The following is a 24,153-nucleotide window of genomic DNA, read 5'->3' on the forward strand; positions in this document are numbered from 1 at the left end:
ACTCAATAATTTTTAAATATAAATTTAGTTATTTCTAGCAATTACTAATAATGTGAAAAGAACACCAACAGAATTAAATTTGTGAGCAGTTACCAAAAGTTTATTGGGAATTTTTTTTAATTATTCCGATCAATGCCAATAGGTGGCACCCAATAGCTTTACTGTGCGGGTCATGTTTTGCAGTTATGTGGACACTTCTTACGTACTCCGTTGAATTGCATCGATTGATCCTCTCCCGTCAGCTGATTTCAGACGAAAACCACGTGTAATATGGAAAAAGCGGGAAGTTCAAGTGCTTTGGCATATAAAAAACGAAAAATAGAATTACCCGTTTTTGTTGTTGAAGATCATAATGAGGTAATGCATACGTATTTTGTATGCAATTTCCATGACAACGTACACATTTCTGAATTAATTTCATTGATTTTTTTTTTTTTCTTGCGCTGTGTTCTAATGACAATTTTGTTGAACCTGTTAACGAGTTGCGCAAATGGGTTCCAATTACGCATTATAGTACCGCTTGTTTTCATCAGTGTTAATATTATTGTCCTTGTGCTATTTTTAATGTATTACATTTATAATAATAACCTGAAATGAAAAGTTCTGCGCATAATAATTTTAGGGACATTTAATAAGGTGTGCTTCTAACATAAAATGATGTAACTTGATTAGTTCAAATGATAAATTATTAGTGTTAGCTTAGAAAATAATATTTTGTACATCAGTTACACTCTTGAGAGATGTTAGATTTATTTTTACTCGATGGAATTAATTAAAAAGTGTTTAAGTAATTCCTTACCATTGGCTTCTCTGGTTTTGCAAACTTTTTTTGGAACGAATACTTGTCACCCTCTGGACGGTTAAATAATCTTAATTGTGACAGCTGCAGGAACATTAAAAAAACAAACAGCAAAGCTATTCCTCTCCCACAAAATTAAATGGTTTTACTACTATGGTTATTATTTCTCGAATTATTGGTTTTAATTTATTATAATGATATTATTCTTATTATACAACGCCTCCTGAAGTCACAAAGATGTATGTAATTTGTTACTATTTATAGAATTGTTTTACGAATGAATTAGAAATGTAACATAGTGGTATAGGAACGGATCAACTTCAGAAAATTTATGTAATAAAAAATTATATGGCAGTTCCGAAAATTTTACATATAAACAAGAGGTGTGTGTGTGTTGGAGGAGGGAGGTAGGAAACAACATAAATTCTTGCATTGTGTGCAAAAGATAAAATACCTATAATAATCTTGAGGGGTAAATTCTCCTAATTAACATTCCCTGGTCACTTTTGATGATAAGTAAAATTTTAATATTGGTCTTCTCAAGCCAACAAGGCTTTTCCCAGACTTTCTGGTCTAATGTAAGTAGTTCAATTTACAAAATATGGATACTTGTGCTATTCTGATTGTAAAGCATAGTCATTCCATAGTTTGGCTCCTATCTAGTCCATTAGTTTCTTCCATTCCCATTGGTTGATGCTGTTTTCTTATTCCAATGATTTGCATCATGCATCCTTTCCCACTTAATAGAAATGTTTTACTCTTGTACATTTTTCATATACACATGCTCCTCAACATGAGTTAATTATTCTGTAGAAATATAATGAAGAGTAATTTTTAATCCTATAACTTGCACACAATGTCTTGTGACTATGGAGGCATGCAAATAATACCTGCTTTTCTTTTCATCATAATTGTTTGAAAATCTGAGATGATGATCTGCCAATTGTTATCACATTTGTTGTTCTTTAATTGTGTGACTTATTAGTGTATATGGTCCTATGGAAACCTCTGTTGTTAAAATTTTAGTATTTTACCGTAGGGTTTCGTATCGGATTTCCACCACTTGGTGCAGAAACTGGAGCAAGGTTTCTCTAGTGATAAAATGGTATCATTGAAGGATATTATATATTGGGTGAGTTGAGCAAAATTGAAAGCAGTATACAGGAAAATAAATTTGTCATTGTGACAGGTTTAGTGGGCACTTATAATCTTCACATGTAATCGTTTTTTTAAATATAAAAGTTATAGCTTTCTATTTGTAATAGTTTTATCTCTAAATTAGTAGATATCATTTTCAAGAAAATGATATCTATTGTTTTTGTTTTCTCAAAACTGTTATTTTAAGATAATTGGACATTTATCCAAATGCAAAAAAAAAAAAGGGGGGGGGGGAGAAAAGGAGAGCAGCATACAGAATTATTTTAAAAAGTGTTGGTGTATAAAATCACTTTCTAAGTGATTTTGTACACTTAGAAAGGTATAAAATAACATTTCATTTCAAAACAAGTTTGGTTTTTTACAACATTGAGGCTAGGGAAGGAAAGTAAAAGGTATCCTCAAAGTTACATGGGATGGTGAGCAAGGAAGTGAGAAATGGATTATTCTCGGTGGATGAATTGAATCATTGACATTGATGTTTGATATTAATAATAGCACAGGGCCGCTCTTTCTTATCCTCTTTCCCTTGTTGACATTCATCTTTTAGGTATAATAATCTGTGGTACTTAACTGATATGTACCACAGATTCTGCTTAAATTAGCTTTCAGAACCATATTTTTAGGATAAAGTAGTTAGTCTTATGCCTAAATATATATTTTTGTGTGTGAACTGCATGTGTCCCCCCACCCCTAGCTGATTTTCCTAGCTGATAAAAAAAAAAAAAAAAAAAAAACTTGAGACTCCTAAAAGAAAAACTTCAACTTTCATGCAGAACCTTTATAAGGGTATTTTAAATGAAGGCATCTAATTTGCCTTCATTTAGAAGTGAAAGGCATCCATTTCCAAGCATTCACTGATCCATTTCTATTCCTCTCCGTATATAATCTTCATCCAACAATGTTTTACTTATTCCAACAATTTTGAGGTGAATAAACTTAATGAGCGAAATGGCTTCCTTTCTCTTATTTGTAATGCTTCTGGCATGTTCCTAGACAAAAACAGTAGGTTAATTGTATAACTAAGTGGTGCGATATTTGATTGTTACTTCTGGTTGTAATAGGTCAGAAAAATGTAAACGAATTCATACAGCTTTGAGTGGTAGGCATGCATTTTTATCTCACTATGAACAAGACTCATTATATTTGTTACTTATATAGATTATTCTTTTCTTTTAGATAGAATTATCCATGTAAAAATATCAATGGTATTTTATTGTTTTAATTTTTTTCTCTGAGAAAATAGTAACTTTTTTGGACATTTCTGGACATATAGGAAGAGGTAGAGTGCAAGATGCTTTCAGTGTAATACACAATAATCAAATCGCAGAATATGCTTCTAGAGTATAGAGGAATTTTACTTTATGGTGTTGTCATACTAATCATCTCCATGGGGATCTGCATGCTCATATGCTTGCTGATCACCTTCTTTAAATTTCTTCCATAATTGTCTCTTTGTAATTCCTACCTAATCATGTTACTTATAGAAAGATAAGTGGAAGTAAAAGAGATGACTAGGTACGCATCCTGTTATTATTCCTTTCCTTATGTCATCAAATTCAATTCCTGATATGTACTCTTGTTGGGGGGGGGGGGTTATGGGATATTATGAGAGTACTATGTGAAAACATTACATCATTACTAACTTCCTTTCAACAATTTTCCTATTAGTCTGTTATCTGCCAGGACTCAAATATCATCAGATCTTATTTCATTCTCAAGCACTTCTTTCCATATCAGTTCACCTATGGTCTTGGTCTTCATTTGGGTCTTTTTCATGCTATCCTGGCAAAAATACACTTGTTTCACTAACATTTTCTTCCCCAGTCTGTTTAAGTGACCATACCACTTGAGGTTAGCTCTACTTGTCACTCCTGAATACCAACAATGTCAAGTTCCTTCCTACTACCTTTGTTTTTAATACGAATCTGTCACTGGTGCCATCTGTTCACTCCTCCAGTCTTTCTCAGAAATCTCATATTTGTGGTCTCCAATCTTTGATGAAGCATTTTATTTCTAACCCAGCTCTCAGATCCAAAAGTTAAAATTGGTTTGAACACTGTCTTATATACAGCTAGTTTAATCATCATCAAATTCCTGCCATGTACCCTCAAGGGGTGTACAGGATATGACAGTACTACATGAAAAAATTACATCATTACTAACTTCCTATCTACAATTTTCCTCCAAATCAGTCTGTTACTTGTCAAGACTCCAACATTATCAGATCTTATATTTCTATTGTCTAAGGCACTTTGTACCATATCAATCCACCTACATCTTGGTCTTCCTCTGGGTCGTTTTCCTGCCAACCTGGCAGAGAACACTTGTTTTGCTAATCTTTCCTCTCCCATTCTATTTAAGTGACCATACCACCTGAGATTAGCTCTGCTAACGCATTCCTGGATGCTGACAATGTCAAGTTCTTTCCTAATATCCTCATTTGTAATATGATATTGCCATTGATGCCATCTGTTCACGTCTCTAATCTTTCTCAGGACTCTCATATCTGCGGTCTCTAGTCTTTGGTCAAGTGTTTTACTTCTGACCCAGCTCTCAGATCCATAAGTTAAAACTGGTTTGAACACTGTCTTGTATACAGCTAATTTAGTGTTCCGACTAATTTCTTTCTTATTCCATATGAATTTATTCAATTGACTTCCCACCATACCAGCTTTGCTGATTCTGTTGTCTATTTCTATATTTAATTTACCATCTTCAGTAAAAATCGTGCCTAAGTAGCTGAAATGTTTTACTTGTTCCACAGGTTCTCCATTCACAACACAGTTGACATTTTCAATGATTCTGCCTATTTTCATTGTCTTTGTCTTTTTATTGCTGACCTTCATACCATATCTATTACAACATCTATTCAATTTAGTCAGAGAATCTTGCAGACTTGTAGCGGATTTATTTAGAAGTATAACATCATCCGCATAAAGCAAAGAGCTGACATTAACATCTCCAATTTTGATATCATAATTGCTATAAAAGCTAGTTTAATGTTTTGACTAATTGCTCTCTTATTGCATATACGTTTATTCAGTGACTTCCTGCCATACCAGCTTTGCTAGTTCTATATTTCCATATTTAATTTGTCACCTTCACTAAATACTATGCATATAATAGCTGAAATGTTTTACTCAGCAACAATATACTTACCAAGAAATTATATTCTTGTTTAATTATTTACCCAAGTGAAAGCTGTTTGCATGTGAAGTATATTTATAACTAGGCTACTTGTATATAGAAGCCATTGACTTCGCACCAATTGGCTCAGTATTTTGCATTATGGGATACTGTAGTAACTTCTTGTTGTGATGGGAGGAATCTTTATATGGACTTTTTCAATTGAAGGTGAGTTAGCCAATCTCATACAGAGGTAGGTTTTTTCTCCCAGAAACTCTGGTTTTTCATCCCGCATACAGAGAAATCAGCACTTCAGGACACACGCAATTTACAGACAAAAAATACTAGTGGTGATTGTGGGAAGTAGATGGCATTGATGTAGATCAGTGCTTCCCAAACTTATGGATGCCAAGGCCCCCTTTGGAAAAATTAAAATATTTCACGGCCCCATCGAAAAAAAAAAAAAATCATAATATGGATATATATTATTATAATATTTATTGTATTTATATTTAAGATTTTGCATTTGTAATCTTTTTTGTATTTTCTTATCAATACCTTTGAAATGAAACTTATATGAAGCATATATTTGCTAATATTCGTTAATTGCCGAAATGTGCAAGAAGCAAAATTTGTATAGATACTTCACATGAAAATAATTTCTTGCTAAAGCATAATTTACTTGGTAACAATTGAAAAAAAAAAAACATTTATACAACTAAATATTTACATGTGCTGTAGGTTCTCCATTCAGGATGCAGTTGATATTTTCCAAATCTGTCTTTTTGTTGCTTTTATTTTAATACCAAATTTATTACAGCAGTTCTTCAATTTAGTTAGCGAATCCAGCAGACTTGTATTCCATTTATTTAGGAGTATAATGTCATCTGCGTAAAGTTTTTTTTTTTTTTTTCCATCAGCTTATATATTCCTCAAGGTTGGGTAAAGGCTTCCCCCCTTGAGGGAGGGTTGGATCTACTTCTCTCATGGTGACTCCATTCCATCTTGGGAGAGTGTTTATACACTTGTATGAATGAATGTATAAAGATGAAAGACAATCACAAAATCCATGCCTGTGGCAGGATTTGAACCTGCAGCCTTTTGGCTGGGGAGCAGGTATGCTAACCACTCTGCCAACTAGGCCTACGCCAGCATAAAGACAAGGGCTTTAACATCTCCAATATTGATATCAGGTTTAATGCCACATTTCATCATGATGAGATCCATATAAATGATGAATAACATTGGAGATAATATGCACCCTGATTGTCTCACCCTCTACTGATTTAACATCGGACCATCTTCCTGTTCCTCTTTCAAACTGTTCAGTTACAACTTAAATATATACTATGTATTGCTCAATATAATGTCCCATTTCTGGAAGAGGAAAGTCACCAGTTTTGTGCCTCAGTAGTATATTATAATAATAATGAAGAAGGTTCGATTGGAAATATTCAGTTGTTTACAGATGATGCAAAGTTGGGAAGCACAGCAGATTATTACAGCTCTGTTGTCATAGCACTTTCCTTGGCAGATGGATTTGATTCACTCACTCACCACTCTAAATAAGAAAAATCACAAGAATGAGAAATAAGAATTCTGTTTGCTCACCATAAATAAGAAAGAAGAAGTTCCACATTATATAACTTCCTAGGATATTCTCGATGAGTCTTTTGACTCCTTGGAGGCCTGAATAATAATAATAATAATATTCTCTTATTCCTCAACTGTTTGTTTGGTAAAATTAATGCATATTATTAAATAAGCATGGGGAGTGTTACCATTACCACTAGAATGATTATCTCGTTGGTGAAGATCAGGTGTCGATAATAGTGAAATGCAGATGTTGATTTCAGCAGTTTTTTTTTTTTTTTCCACAAAAAATTTGTAAACATACACTGCTTGGAAAGAAGTCAACAGACAACCCCATGGGCAAGGTGCATTGTGCCATGTAACCTGCCAGGTGCTTGTAGCTAGTATAAATTGGAGGAATATAATGCTCGAAGTCTGTGCAACTGTGTCCAGGTGAAATGGTTGCAAGAAAGGAACTCGCAGAGTTTAAAAGATGTATTGTGATAGGGTGCCATGTTGTAGGCCTATCTGTTCAGCAAATTGTTGACAGATTAGGACATCTCAGGTCACCAATCAGTGATACCATGCTGAGATTGAAGTTCAGGGAGTAAACTGCAAGTGCTATCCCTAGTGGATGATTCACCCCGCTCACTGAACATGACTATAGGGTTTTATGAAAGATAATATATAAAAACTGCCATTCATCAGCTGATACTTTAAATGTGGAGCTCTGGGCATTGACTGGAACATGAATCTGCACAAAATCATTCAGAACTGAGGCTCACAACAAAGGTTTCCATGGTAACACCACAATATGCAAATTCCACATTACCAAACCAACATGCAGTGTCATCTTCAGTGGTGCTAAGAGAGTGTGTACAGTGAGATATGGAAACTTGGAAAGCTTCCACATATTATTATGTGTTATGGAGCGATGAATCATTCTACACCCTCTACTGAGCAGATGGACAGGTGTGACAGATGTCTGGTGAAGTCTTACCAGAATGTATAATGTCAACTATGAAATTCAGAGATAGCAGTGTGAATCCAAGGCCAAACCTGCTTTTCCTAGTTTGGCCTTGGACCTCTGTTTGTGGTACTACAAACACTGAACTGGTACCTGAACATTCTGGACAATACAATTCTTCCTACTTTGTGGCATTTCTATGGAACTGACCATTCAGCAAGACAATGCACCATGTCGTAATACTGCTACTATAACCATATGGTTTGTGTACATGAATATCACCACACTTGACTGCCCTCCACAGAGCCCTGATCCTAACCATATTGAACATTTGTTGGATGAACTGGACCATCCTAGTGTCTACCCCACAAGAATCCAGGACCTGATTACATGCCTACAGGAAGAATGGTCCAAAATTCCCATTGATTGCTACCAAATACACTTGTGGAAAGTATGCCCTAGGATTGCTACAGTCATCACAGCAAAAAGAGGTCCTACATTTTATTAAGGTGGGCACCATGATTGTTTGCTCCTCATATTATGGTGTCATTGACTTCTTTCCAAGCAGCATACATTGCATTAGTAATGTGGATTGGTTTGAGGGATTTTTTAAATTTTTCTTTTATTAATTTTACATAATATACAAGGACCAATCATGCACACATAAATTTTTTGAACTACTTCAAGTCTAATAAGCAGGGCAGAGTGTCTCAATTTGCAACAAAATTTCATCTTCCACCTTAAGACGGTCACAAAATCCATACCTATGATGGGATTTGAACCTGCAGCCTATTGATTGGAAAGCTAATAAATTAACTACTGTGAACCAGGCCAGCAGTTATACAGATTATTTTTCTGTTATTGAGAATTTGCACCTGGGAAATAGACTAAATCTGTCACCATGACAAGCTTGAGCTTTTTTTTTTTTTATTTGTATATTTCCTATATCAATTTTCCTATAGATAACTTCATCTTCTACTACTGCCTACTGTAGATGAACCTATCTGAGAAGTGTATTTAAAATCTGTTGATGCTGGGTGAGAGAGAGAGAGGTAAAAGTCTCCATTAGACATAAAATTAATAATTTTCAGAGTTACAATTAAAAACAAGAAATTATGTCTGTCGGGATTCATCTGTCTCACATTGATTTGATTGTTTTATTATTAGTATTGCATATTACATATGCAATACTAATAATAAAAATTAGGTTGAAACAAGATTAGGTTGAATCACTGAAGACAGCTGTTTTAAATATGCACATGGAACTTGGCCTTAACAGAACTTAACCATTTAGCTCGCATTGTTTCACATAAGTCAGCAAACCATTAACTCATTCTCTTGATGATTCTTCATAGAGAACTATCAAGACATTCATAAAATTTTTATAAATACCTTTATCTTGTTTTATACCTTCTGCTCACTCAGAACTAAATAAATCAAGCTCTTATTTGGTTATTCTTATGCTGTCTTATCAAAGTGAAGGAAATCTTATCTTTTGCAGCTACATACTAAACTTAGTCATTCACACCTTAATTATCTTGGAACATTCTAACCTTGGTTTGAGGGAGTCATTAAACTCTTTTCACCTTTAATCATGTGCCCAGATACTGGACATGAAACTCCAAACATAATGACTAACATCTCATGAAGAGAGAATTTCTGTTTGATGACCAATGTTCATCTCGTTGTGGTCTTAATTGCTTTTATAGCCCTTGACTTCTGACCAGTATTCATCGAACCTTGGCCTCCTCAGTCTCTAAAACTTGACTGACTAAAAAATCCATTATGGTGATTATTATACTTCATCTTATAGATACCAGAGGAATGGAAGAAAAGCATCCTCGTCCCAATCTACAAGGGAAAAGGAGATGTTCAAGATTGTGGCAGCTATATAGAGATCAAGCTGATGTCACACACATTGAAGATATGGGAAAGAGTAATTGAAGGAAGGATATGGTGGGAAACAAAAATTGGTGATGAGCAGTTTGGATTTATGCCAGGAAGAGGGATGCAATATTTGCGCTGAGGCGATTGGTGGAAAAATATAGGTAGATGCAGGCGAAGCTACATATAGACCTGGAAAAGGCATACAACAGAGTGGCCAGACAGGAGGTATGGAGGTGTATGAGGAAGAAGGGGATGTCGGAAAAGTACGTGAGGTTGGTGAAGGAGATGTATGAGGGAGCGAAAACTCAGGTCAGGTGTCGGCATGACAGAGGAGTTCCCCATTGTCATAGGGCTCCATCAGGGATCAACTCTGAGCCCCTACCTCTTTGATCTGGTCATGGATGTACTAGTGGAGAACGTCAAGAAGGAGACGCCAGGTAGCATGATGTTTGCCAATGATATTGTTCTCTGCTAATCATCCCGAGAGAAGCTTGAAAAGATCCTGGAAGAGTGGTGAAAGGTATTGGAAGAGAGAGAGGAAATTAACCGCGTAAAGACCGAACATACGCCAACGGGGAGTGATAAGGACATGATCATACAACTCCAGGGTGAAAGGTTAACTTCAGGGAAGAAATTCAAGTAACTTGGGTCAGTCGTCGAGAGGAATGGTGACCTGGACGAGGAAATATAGCACCAAATAACATGCGGCTGGATGAACTGGAAGAAGATGAGCGGGGTCATGTGCGACAAGAGTGAGTTGTAAGATGAAAGGAAAGCTGTATAAGATGGTGGTGAGGCCGGCGATGTTTCATGGTGCGGAGACATGGCCTACAACAAAGGCACAGGAGAGGAAGATGGAAATGGCAGAGATGCGGATGTTGAGATGGATGAGTGGCGTGACAAAGGACAGGATAAGGAATGACTACATCAGAAGGACGATCAAGGTGGGACTGATCGGTAAGAAGGTACAAGAAAGCAGGCTGAGATGGTTTGGTCATGTAGAGAGGAGTGAGGAGTATGTTGGTAAATGAGTGGAGCATATGGAGGTGGAGGGAAGGAGGAAAAGAGGCAGGCCGAAACTCAGATGGAGGGATAAGGTGGCAGAGGATCTTAGGGAGAAAGGATGGAGTTGGGAAGATGCCCTGGATTGGAGAATCGGGAAGAAGAAGATTAAAGATGGGAATGCTGACCCTGTTTAACACTTGATAAAGCATAGCGAAAGAAGATTATACTTCATCTTATATTGACTATTGCATGTAACATATTTGTTAAATGTGATAGTTAAAAAAAATACATAATTTCAAGATAAAGTGAGTTTAAATAAAATTAAAAAAACGAACACGAGAAGCAAGTTGTTTGGAGATACAAAGATGACCTTGTGAGCAAAAGACCAGAAGAGTGAGGGAATTATTGAGTGGAAGCAGCAGAGAAACAACGGTGGTCAGTGGAGCAAAAGGTATAATATAGAGCAGGGGTGGGGAGAGAGAGAGTATGTGGAACTTCCAAGGGTAACCTCAAATTCTCGTTCACTACTTGTCATGTATTGAAAATTTTCCTTTATTTCTATCATGTCCTCTCTTTCTGCCTATCAACTAAACTTCGCAACCCACAAGAGCATTCCACAGACCTGTCACCAGCTTGTTTACTCATCTCTGAATCCTCTGCCACCTCCTGATCTCCAAGAAACCCAGCTGACCAGCTTGTGTACAGTGATCAAGATGCAACCAAATCCATAGCTTCATAAAGAGGGATAATAACCTCCTTATCTTTAATTGTTGGCATTTTTCAACATACAAGTAATTCTCTGAGCTATTTTATCAACTTTTGCAATATAGTCTCTCAATTCCAACTCTGTCCATCATTTCCCCAAGTCCCTAACCTCATCAATTTCGTGCAGTCCAATACCATCAATGCGATACACAGTGGGTAACCTTTTCAATCTGAAGCATATAACCTTACATTTTGCAACATTAAACTGATGATCATTATCTTTTTCCCACAATGCCAGTTTATTTAAACCATCCTAGAAGAAGAAGAGAGAGAGATATGATTGGTGAGGGATTGTTACCAGATTAATGTGGAGAAGATATTTCATAGAGTAGAGGGAAGCAAAGGTAAAACCAGAGCTGTATAAGGAGAATGTGAACAGGGAAGTGAAAGCAGGTTCTTTCTATGGAGAGTGAGATGCAATACCTGGAAGAGTGCAGAAACTGTGAATGGGTTCAAGGCATGGTTTAGCCTTGAGTCTCTATCGATGAGTCCTTGACTCATCGAGGGAGGCTGTAAATTACCCACCCCAGTTATCATACCTACCCTTAAATTCATTCATACTAGATGCACACACACTACCTGTAATGGCAAATTATTCCACTCACTCACTGCTCTCTGGGAGAAAAACCTAGCTCTTACCCCTTTCTTGACTGCAAATAAATTTAACTTCCATGGATGCCCCATGTTCTCTCCCCACCTTCCATACAATGAAAAATTTCATTAGTTGAAATGCTATAACACCCATTCAAAAGTTTATAGACCTCTATCATATCACTCCTCTTTCTCCTGTTAACCAGAGTCTGTAATCCACATACTCGCAATCTGTCCTAATAATCTAAATCCCATAATCCGGATATAATCTTTGTAACTCTTCTTTGCACCCTTTCTGCATTTTCTTTATCCCCTTGGAACTCGGGATACCAAATCTGTGCACAGTAATCCAAGTGTGGCCTTATCAAAGCCTTATAAAGAGGCAAAATTACTTCCTTATCCTTACATTTCAAAGTTTGCTTCAACATAGTAATTATCCTCTGAGTTGTATTTGCAATTTTTGCTATGTGACCTTTGAACTTTAAATTCTTATCCACCAATACACCAAGTCCCTTACCACTTCAGTTTCTTGTAACATAACCCCACTAATATAATATGCCACTGAAACTCTAATCACGTCAAAGTGCATAACTTTACACTTACTAATATTATTATTATTACCACCCCAAGACCTCATGGAGTCAAAGACTCATACACACACACCACTCATCATACCGTGATTTAAACACATTCAAACTCTTTGCAGACACCACATTCTCAGGCAAGGCATTCCAATCATTCACAACTCTTCATGAAAAAACCTGCCTCTCACTCCCCTACTCACACCCTCTTTATACAGTTTCCAGGGATGACCTCTGGTTCTCCCCTGATCTCCCACTATTCTCTGTAAAACTTCTCCAGCATTGATCCTATAACAACCCCTTACCAACTTGTAGGTCTCTATCATATCTCCCATCTTCCTCCTGTCCACCAGACTGCAAATTACATCTTCTCAATCTTTCCTCATACTCGACATTCCAGAGGTCAGAAACTACCTTAGTCAGTCTCCTTTGGACCCTTTCCAACATCTCTTCATCCTTCTGAAAACCCGGTGACCAAATCTGAGCACAATAGTCCATGTGTGGCCTAATCAAAGCCTTATACAACGGAACAAGAATCTCCCTACTTCTACACGTCAGTGTCCTCTGCATCATTCCCAGAAGCCTTTGTGTTGTCTTCACAATTTTGGCGATGTGTCCCCTAAATTTTAAATCCTTATCCACTATCACCCCCAGATCTCATTTCCTCTACCTCCAACAATATATTCTCATCAAGCATAAATTCTGCATCCCATCTTTGTTTTCCAAATTTTAAAACTTTACATTTTGCAACATTGAACTCACATCCGCATTTCCGTGCCCAATCACTCAATCTATTCAAGTCTTCCTGTAAGGCCACAACATCTTCACTGCACTTCATGGTTCATCCCAACTTTGCATCATTTGCAAACAACTGAATATCTCCATTCAAATCTTCATCTATATCATTAATATACAAGTTAAACAGCGGTGGGCCTTAAACAAACCCCTGAGGCACTCCACTAGTGACTTTCCTTTACCTGGATATCGCTCCCGCATACACAACTTGTTGATACCTATCAGATAGCCAGTCTCCAATCCAATACACCAATCTAATATCCTACCCCATCTTCTCTAGTTCGGCTGTCAATCTACCATGAGGTATTCTATCAAAAGCCTTTGCGAAATCCAAGTATATTACTGTGTATCCTTTTCCTAATGGCTGTCATTAAACTGATAGCCATTTTCGTTTTCCCAGATTTCCAGTCTATTCAAATCATTTTGTAATTGCTGAATATCAGTCACATCCCTGATTACCCTGCCTATCTTCGCATCATCAGCAAACAGTTGCAAATTTGATGATGGACTCTGCTTGATGTCATTAATGTATAGCTTGAACAATAATGGCCCAAAGACTGAACCTTGAGGTACACCCCTGGTTACCTTAAATCTGGCAGATTCACATCCACTGTATACCACTTTTTGATATCTGTCTGTCAAGCATCCCCTGATCCAAGTCAATAGATTATGTTCCAATCCCATATTCCAATCCCAGTTTACACAACAGCCTATCGTGTGGTATCCTATCAAATGCCTTAGAAAAATCCAACATTATCATAGTGTATCCATTCCCTTTATCCAACTCGGCTGTAACATTGTTATAAAATATGAGCAAATTGCTGAATTGCTTGTTATCTAACTATCTTCACAATCTGTCATACCTCTCCTTGAACCCATTAACAGACAAAGCACTCGCAATGACTGGCAACCCATTACACTTATTCACAACTCTCCAAGGGAAAAAAACCTAGTCCTCACACCCTGCTAACCTCACCTTTGTTCAAATTCCAGGGATTGACCACCCCTTGCTCTGATCCCCTCTAGACAAGTGTTGAAGCATTTCCCCTGCATCAGTTCTATAAAACCTTTTAAGCAACTTAAGTGTTTTTATCATATCCCTCTTTTTCTCCTAACAACCAACTTTTGCAATCCACACACCCTCATTCTATCCTCATAGGGAATATTCCACAGACCATTCACTATCTTGCTCACTTACCTCTGAATCTTCTCCACTGCTTCCTAATCCCCAAGCAAAGCAGGAGACCAGATCTGAGCACAGTAATCCAAGTGTGGATGTATCAAGGCCTTATAAAGAGGAACAACAAGCTTCTTATCTCTGCTTGTTAATGTGTCCTTCAATAGCCGAACAATCTTATGGGTACCTTAGCAACATGTTCTCCAAACTTTAACTTTCTGTTTACTATCATCCCTAAATCTCTAGCTTCTATTTCCTGCAGTACAGTTCCATTAATGTTGTACACAGCTTGTAATCTGTTTATCCCAAAATGTATAATTTTACATTTCTCCACATCAAAATGACATCCATTATCTTTTGACCATACTTGACATACTTAACAGCCTGTTTAAATCGTTCTGCAAGTTCTCTACATTGCCTTGATTAACTATTACTCTACTTAATTTTGCATCATCAGAAAACAATGGAATATTTCCTTTCAGGTTATTTCCTATATAATTTATGTACAAATTAAACAGCAATGGTCCCAGCACTGAACCTTGCGGCATACCACTAGTCACCTGTTTTTGCCTTGATTCTGCCATTCCATATACCACTTTTTGATATCTGTTGAGCAGCCACCCACTTATTATTATAACAATAATAATATGACATAACCTGTCATATTATTATTGTTATTATTCTGGCCTCCATAGAGTCAAAAGACTCATCATGGGAGCTCCTTCCTAAGAAACACAGTCTATCAAGACTCATCGAGGGGAGGTCTCCCCTAAGAAACACAAAGTCTATCATACCACTCCTTAAACTCATTGGCCGTTCTTGCTCTCTCACCACTCCATCAGGTGCATTCCATTGCTCAACCACTTTCCATGCAAAGAAACCACTCCTCACCCTCTTGCTCACAGTTTCCTTTCGTAACTTCCAGGGATGGCCTCTTGTCATCACTCCTTCCCGCTGTTCAACCAAGCGAAAGAACTCCCCAGTGTCAATCTTGTAACCACCTCTCAACAGTTTAAAAGTCTCAATCATATCATCTCTCCATCTATCCACCAAACTCTGCAGTCCACATTCTCTCATCTGATCCTCATAACTATCATTGTACAGTTCTGAAACCATCTTTGTTATCTACCTTTGTACCCTTTCCACAGTTAATTTATCCCCTTTTTATCCCCTTCAAATCCATCCCAATTTGTTCTAATTTGAGAAAGAGAGTTCCAAGTGGTATTCTGTCAAATGCCTTCAAAATTCAGCAGACTCATTGTTTGGCCATTTCCTTTATCCAATTCAGCTGTTACTCTATTATTAAAAGTTAGTAAATTACTAAGGCATGACCTACTTACCCTTCACAAAGTCGCGTTTCCTCTCATACAGTATCATATCTTTATCCACCCATTTTGAATTCTCTTTTTGACCAATTTTTCCAGTACTTTTACTACCATGTCTGAAATACTGATGGGTCTATAATTTGATAATACAGTCTTAGAACCTCCCTTATGCAAGGGAATTATTTTGTCCTCTTTCCACTCCCTTGGAACTCTGCCAGAGCTGACTTAAATTTAAGAGCCTAGTCAGAGGCATTGCCAGTTCCCTTGCACATTCTCACAAAACCTGAGCTGATATCCCATCTAATCCATAGTTGTATTTACATTGAGATTCTGCAATATCCTGAGAACCTCCAATTCATCCACTTCTGTTCCCATATTAGTGTCTGTCACATATGTAAAGCAGTAACCTAACTTGGATGATATACTGTTGAAAAGTGGTTGCTCAGTAACTCAACTATTTTATCTGCTTCTCTCACCTCGTGACCATCATCACTCATTAAGGCTAATCATCCATGGTCATTCCTCCTTTTACTTACCATGTAATGAAAGAACTCTTAGGATTTCCTTTGGCCTGCTCAGCTCGATTCTTCTCATAATCTGATTTTGTCTTCCTTGGCATGCTGGTCACCTTATTTGCATGAGCTTTGTACTGTTCATGAGTTGTTTGGTCAACTTTCTCCTTATATACCCTCCACAGCATTTTCTTCTGGAGCTCATGCTTAATGATATTACTCATCCATCTAGCTCCTACCTGATTAACCCTCCTTACATTACGTATACAATTTAATATTGCTTCCTCTAGACCCTTAACCATCTCCCATGCACTACTAACATCCTTACCCTGCAGTGTTTTATGCCATGGCACAGATTTAAGCTTCCTCCTAAGCTTGTCATAATCATCTGCCTTGTAGTTCCATGTATCTTCTTGACAGAATATTCCTCATGTTTTACAATCTCTCAAGTCAAGACTACATAGTTGCTTTGGCCAATCGGAGACGGTGTTACCACCATGATTATGGATAGCTCTTCTGATCCTATGACTAGGTCCAATACTCTTGCTCCCCTGGTCCCCTCCATCACATGCGCCTCAAGTAATTATCTCTCAGTAGGTGTATAAATTCCATTCCTTCCTGCCATGTGATCTTTCTTCTTTCCAGTCTATATTAGTGACTATTATAGACAGGTAGAGTGACTATTATGAAGTCCCCCATAATAGTCACTCTACCTGTTATCATTGTTCTAATTTGCCGATGAAGTCTTACAGATCTTCCATAGAAGACGTGTCTTCCAGTCACCTGTGGAACACCCTGGTCTATAGCAACAATCAACTATATATTTTGCCTTACTAGCCCTAATTTCACACAGACTGCTTCAAATGAACAGCCACCCTCCTGCCTATCTCCTATTCTTTTTGGCTGCAATTCATCTGCTATTTTTAATTTGCTAATTCACCTGCAGCATTATAGACGCTACACAATAAACTGTATTGCCATCTGCAATTTTCTAATCATAAGCTTTACTGTCATCATGAGACTTTGTGTCAGTACTGACAAACCTGTTTCCCTTTGTCAGAGGATTTAATCCTTTAATTTTCCTTGTAACCCCAGGTAGGGACCCTAACCATACTGACAACTGGAACCAAATGAGCAGGTTGTTTATAGAGGTCTGCTCCTCTGAAGATTCTTCTGCACATTTCACCATTGGGATACGAATCCTCTTCCGCTGATTTGTCCGTTATTCTTCACAGACATCTGTTAGCATCCTTGTACGGAGTGTAACTTATGGAAGGCCCCAGGGAGCAAAATGGGGGCATGGACTTGCCTCATTCCATGTTTTTTACCATTTTTGGAAGATGCCTATATCTGATTTCTTCATGAATATTTCTCCTTTTGAAAAAAACTCTCAATGAATATGCTAGTGGCTGGTGCCAAAAGAACTTTTCTCTGAAGAAATGTTTATTAGACACGTATTCACAACAATATAAAAATTTTATAATTTTATTACTGCAAATATTTCAACCAGATACTAACTGGTCATCATCAGTGTATCAGCATAATCATAAGGTGAAGTTACAACAAAGAACATTAATCCTATTTATAGAGCTCACATGCTGGATGCCATTTAGTGGGTGGTCACAATGAAATAAGATAACAAAGTCCAAATTTAAAATTAAGTGATTTAAATAATGAAATGACACTGCATATTAATTCAAGTTTAAAAAATTAATTAGAAGGGAGAAACACCCCATTGCTTGCCATTTATGAGGATGGGACTCTCCCAAATCTTGGCAGTAGAGAGAGAGAGTCATTCCAATTTAAATTTGGACTGTGTCGAAGTGCCTCAACACTCTTTAAATAACTGTGCAAACCTAACCCTGCACTGACGTGAAAGGTGAGTATTGGACCATAGGATTTCATGGTCAGTGTCCACTGCATGCTGAGTAAGGCCCAAATTTTCAGCTGTATTGTTGTTAATATAATTGGTGTTCTTGTAGTTGTTTTTCAACAAAATGTCCTGTTTGTTCATTATGAGGATGAAGCACTTACAATGAACTTGACAAACACCAGGGGGAGAGAGAGAGAAAGGAGGCTTATGTTATCTTTTGTAGTTGTTAACCAAGAGGAGATTTTATTGATAGGACAAAATGTAGGAACTAAATTGTATCTTTTCATGATCTCAGCAATTGTCTCAGAGATGCCTGTGATATATGGGATAAGGACTCGCTGTACAGGTTCAGTGTTTTTGGCAGTGGGCTTGTAAGAGTCCAGGGTGCATTTAAACTTCCTTGAGGTGAAACCATTCTGTAGTAAGATACATCGGATGGTGCTCAATTCTTGTTGGAGAGCTTGGGAATAAGAACAGATAACATGTGCTCTGTTGAGCAAATATTTAAAGATTCCTATTTTTTGAGATCTATGATGTGCTGAATCTTGCTGTATGTAGCAGCCTGTGAAGGTAGGTTTATGGTGAATAGGGGTACAGGAAAGGAGAATATCCAGAAAGGATAATTTTATGTCCTTTTTCCATAGTGAAATTGATGTGTGGGTGTAGGCTGTTGATTTTTGTTAAAAACAGAAGTAGAGATTCTTCTGAGTCTGGCCAGATAGCAAACATATCATTTACATATTGAACCCAAAAGGAAGATTGGGGTTGTATTGAAGAGAATAGGGATTCTTCAGGATGCTCTAAGCAAGTACAGGTGACAAGAGCTTTCCCATGGTGGTTCATTCAATCTGTGGTGAGGTTGTGTGCAAGGATAGAAAAATCAGAACTCCATGGTCGACACAAGAAGTTAAAGAGGCAGTGAAGGAAAAGAAGAAAGCATAATGCAAAATTAGGCAGGGCAGTAGTTAATACAGATGATATTAAAATTTTGTTGGATGATTTGGATAGATTGGCACTCTGAGCAAAGAAGAATGGATGTCAGTTTAATGTTGCAAAGTTTATTCATTTTGAGGTGAAAAGATTACCAGCAGTGTACCACATTGAATAGAACTGTATTCCAGGAAACTGATGAAGCCAGGGATTTTGGGGGTGTTAGTGGATATGGAGTTAACATTTAAAGAGCATATTTCAAAAGTGGCTGAAGCATCTCATCAGATAACTTGGCTACTGAAGAATACCCTGACAAGCAGGGTATTCTTCTGTTTAAAGAACCTTGGTAAGATGCCATCTTGACTACTGTGCAGATCTGGTCACCCGAGTTTCTTGAGGATGAGGAGGTGGAGAGGATTCAGAGGCGAGTGACCGAGATGCTAGCAGGTCTATAGAACAAACCTTATGAGGACAGGTTGAAGATTTGTCAGCTACAGAAATTGGTTGACAGGTGGCAAAGGAGTGATATGTTGAAACATACAAATTTCCGAAATGTTTTTATAAAATTAATACAGAGGAAATTTTTCAGAACAGGGCTGGTGATGAGAGAACTAGGGGCCCATCTTTGGAAACTGAGCAAGAGTGTAGTTAGCAAGGATGTCAAGACTAGATTTTTTTCTGGGAGAGTTGTGAATGAGTAGAATCAGTTGCTAAAGTTTGTTGTGGGTGCCATTACTGTGAATAAGTTTAAAGCAAAGTATAATAGATACTGCACGAATGTTGGATAATGTTTTGGCATGATGTTTTGGGCCTCCCTCGATAAGTTCAAGGACTCCATTGAATAGCCCTTAATAATAATATAGTTTGTTATTGTTGCTGATAAAGATTTCCTCATTAGCCCCCCCCCCACACACACACTGTTGATTCTCTCCCTTGCAATTCTTCTATCCATGGAACTTCCTAAAGTTGATTTCTAAGATTATTACAGTGATCTGCCCTTATAATTCTACATAAATTCCTTTCTCATCGATACTTTTAGTCTCCCAGTCAAGACTGGTCACTCACCAATGGGGGTCAAGACTGACATCTCAGTTACAATCAGATCCTGTGATTACAAGGACTGAATTCAAAACTCTTGATCCTTATGTTCCTTCTACTACATATTACCTGTGGCATTTGTCTCTCAAGGATTTCAGCAGTTTCATTTCTTTACTACTGTATGCTGCTTCCTCTGCACAGTTTATGCTGTTGTAGTTAAAACCTCCCATAATAATCACTCACAAGACTGATCTCCCTAATCATTTCTTGCTCATCACCATCTGCATTCCCTAGACTATATCAACATCCTGCTAAATATATTGTCCTGTTTGCCTTCCCTTCACACCACACGCTTTCAAAACTATTGGCTCCATTTTCTTCTAGATTTTCCACTTTGAGAGGGCTCAACTCATCACTTATCATAATTAACACCCCACCACCTTGTTTGCCCTTCCTATTCTGCTGAAATATGCAGTACCCTTCTATTACTGTCAGGATATCATTGGCTGTCAATCACGTTTCACTGATTCCAATAATCAGGCTGATAACTTTAACCACTAGATAACTTCCTTTATGTCTCTGATCTCCTGGCATTTGTATAAAGAAACATCAGTGCATCGTCACCATTTCTGTGCCTATTATTATTCTCTCAACTCCTGTTGATTGAAGAGTTGTTTTGAAAGCGGTCAGATAAATGGTAGATTAGTTTTTTGTCTGTAAATTGCATGGGTACTTTGGCTGAATGCTTGATGAAAAACCCATGTTTTTCATCAAGCATTCAGCCAAATTCAGCCATGTTTTTCATCAATTATTATTTTTTTATTATTAAAAAAATAATAATAAAAACATTCTCCCCTCTATATGAAGTAAGCTTAGTCAGTTATTTATTTATACACTGTTAACACTTTTGTGTACTATATCCATTTGCATTAAACATCACATCTTTGGATGTACTAATATTAAGCATAGGTATTTCTAATGATCACACTTTAAACAGACAATGCTTAGTGTGACATGCTAAATACTGTCAGAGACAATTTAATTATATTTCTGGAATTTTGTTTGACTTGTTTGTTTTGTAAGTAGTATTGTTAAAAAAGAAAGTGTGATGAAAGTTTAAAAGCATTCTGTGTTGATTTTCAAGCCTGGATGCAAGTTTTCTTGCATGCCAAATTTTTCCAAATTTAGCAAAGAAGAATGAATACTTTGCCAAAATTTCAAAAGAATTTCAATAAATTATTTTATAATATTGAAGTATTTTATTTCATAGTACTGAAGATATTAATATATCCATAGATATATTTAGGTTTGACATGTCTTATTAATTTTTGAATAAGGGATTGTTTTCTTAGTAAAAGTGAATACTGAGTATCTTAGCTTATATATTAAAAATATTGGCATAAATTTTGAATGTCATTATGATTATGCTACTCCAGTTTGCTGCTAATAGTGCCCGTGGACAGTTTCCTTTCTGGAAATTCAGCATATACATAACAAACTGACCAATCAACAACAACAACAACCATAGGTTCAATGCCTGTATTTGTCTGATGCCATCTTGATAAGATTCTTCCACTGTATTCTATTTTGTGCAAGATGACTCAGTTTATGTATAGACTTTCTGCACCATTTGACGATGTCATCGCCCCATTCTCTGTTTGGTCTTCCTCTTTTGTTCTTTCCTTCAATCATTCCAAACAGCAACGTTTTAATTTTCTCTCATCATTCATTCTATATATATGGCCAAATAGACGTAGTTTCCTCTTGATTATTTTCTGTATCAGGTTTTCTTTTGGTTGTATTCTTCTATAGATTTCCTCATTGTTCACTTTCTGGATCCAGCTTATTCTTAAGATCTTTCTAGCACTTCCTCTCGAATGCTAATATCCTCCTTTCAGATTCTCTCAGGAGTACCCAGGCCTCATATCCATAGTGCATGCTGCTGAAGATACAGGCTTCCAACATGCACAGTTTAGTGTGTATCTTTATAGCTCGACTCTTCCATATTTTGTCTATGGTTTTTAACATAGCTGTTGATCTGGCTATTCTAATTTTTACCTCTTTTTTTTTGGGTGCATGACTGCATCATGTATCATCCAATATATGTGAAGTGTTCCACATTTTCCAGTTGAAATCCTTCAATGGTAACTTTGTTCAGTAACCCCTGCCGTCCGAATATCATTGTCTTATTTTTTTTCAAAATTGACATTTAGTCCATATCTTTTTTCTTCTGTGTATTGTGTTTGCAGTGTCCTTTCCAACCTTGCTGCATCTTCTTCAATCAGGACGATATAATCTGCAAAGGAGAGGTAGTTTATTCTCATTCCATTTATTGAAATGCCCCCACCTTCTTCTTTAATCTTATTTAGTGTCCTTCCCAGATGTGTGATGAAGATGGTTGGTGATATTGGGTCCCCTTGTCTTGTGCCTTGACTAGTGGCAAACCAATCTCCAGTCACACCTGCTATCCTGACTGTTGCTTGTGCTTGGCTGTTTATATCTTTCAATAGGTCAATAGGTGGATCAATTTATTGTCCACCATAGGATTCCAAGACAGCCCATGTTATATTTTGGTCAATATTATGAGATGCTTTTTGGAAATACATGAAACAGCAGTATATCTTTTTATTCTTTCTTCGAGCTTTCTCTGCTATTAGTCTTAGATCGAATATTTGTTGCACTACTTCGATCTTTTCGAAATCTGGCTTGCTCATCAGAAAGATGTACCTCTATATGACCCTTCAGGCATTCTTTAAGTATTTTCATCAGCACTTTGCCAAGATGACTCATTAATGCAATAGTTCTGTAATTGGCGCATTCTAAAGCACTGCCTTTCTTATGAAGAACAACAAGACCAATTTTTTCCACTCTTCGGGGGCATACCCTGATCTTCATATTTCATTGCATAGCTTATGCATTTCTTTTACAACCAGTTCTCCCCCATATTTAACATCTCGCCTATTATGTTGTCATTTCCAGGACTCTTGAGATGTTTTATAGCCTTATTCACTTCCTTTTCCAAGATGAGATTTTCAAAGATCTCTGCTGGTGGAGAGATTGCTTTTAGTTCTTTGATAACTTCTGTTGCAGTATTATTTAGTTGATTTTTATATAGTTCACTGCAATATCTTGTCCATCTGTGTATGATTTCAATCTTGCCCATTAATGATTGACCATCTTCATCTTTGACTGCTACTCTTGTTTACCACTTCCTTTGTTATAAGTTTATAGACCTCTCTAGTTTTGTATTCTCCATAGACCAATGCAAAGATATTGAACAGTACGTTCAATATCTTTGCATTGGTCCAGCCATTTGGCTTTATCAGATCTTGCTGCTTTCTGTACTTCATTGCATTTTTGACTGTATAACTAGTCTGTTGCCTTTGAATTATTTCTTTTAAGTTTCAGTTCTCTTTTCTCTTTTACTAATTTCAGGGTTTCCTGAGTTTTCCATTTCTTATTGATCTTCTCTCTTTCAAGAATTACTTCCTCTACCACTTTTTTTAGTACTGTAGTTAATTGTTCTGCTCTTGTGTTTATATTTTGTTTTTCACTTGTGATCTTAAACGTAGTTTCCAGTATGTTTTGATATGCTTTTCTTAGCCTCTCTTCATTTAGTCTTGAGATGTCTTTAGCCTTTTGGAACTTTCCTTTGTATTTCTGTTTCAGTTTTAGTCTTATATTCGCAAACACTAAGCTGTAGTCTGAATCAATATCAGCTCCTTGGAATGATCTGCATTGTTGAACTGATATTCTCCATTTCTGATCGATCATATTCCTATACCTGCCATCGAAGGAGTGCTATGTCTATTTACGACAATCTTTTTGTTGGAATTAGCAAAGAAGAATGAATACTTTGCCAAAATTTCAAAAGAATTTCAATAAATTATTTTATAATATTGAAGTATTTTATTTCATAGCACTGATGATATGTCCATAGATATACCGTATTTTCCGGTGTATAAGATGCACTTTTTTACCTTAAAAATTCATCTTAAAAATGGGGTGCGACTTATATAATGAAGGTAAAGATTGTTTCCTCTTTTCAAAGT

General features: G+C 36.8%; 1 protein-coding gene across 1 annotated transcript in view; it reads left to right on the forward strand.

The window, feature by feature from the left end:
• The first annotated feature begins 203 nt into the window (after positions 1-203).
• Positions 204-24,153, forward strand: part of MESR6 (misexpression suppressor of ras 6) — a 388,255-nt gene continuing 364,305 nt past the window's right edge. Inside the window, exon 1 of the mRNA XM_090397939.1 lies at positions 204-357. Within this exon, the coding sequence (XP_090254065.1) occupies positions 271-357 (87 nt within the window). The 5' untranslated portion in view covers positions 204-270. The remainder of the gene's footprint in view (positions 358-24,153) is intronic.

The sequence above is a fragment of the Typopeltis vanoorti genome, chromosome 9 (genome assembly GCF_054136105.1).
Source record: "Typopeltis vanoorti isolate ZY-2024b chromosome 9, IOZ_Tvanoo_1.0, whole genome shotgun sequence".
Lineage (NCBI taxonomy): Eukaryota > Metazoa > Arthropoda > Arachnida > Uropygi > Thelyphonidae > Typopeltis > Typopeltis vanoorti.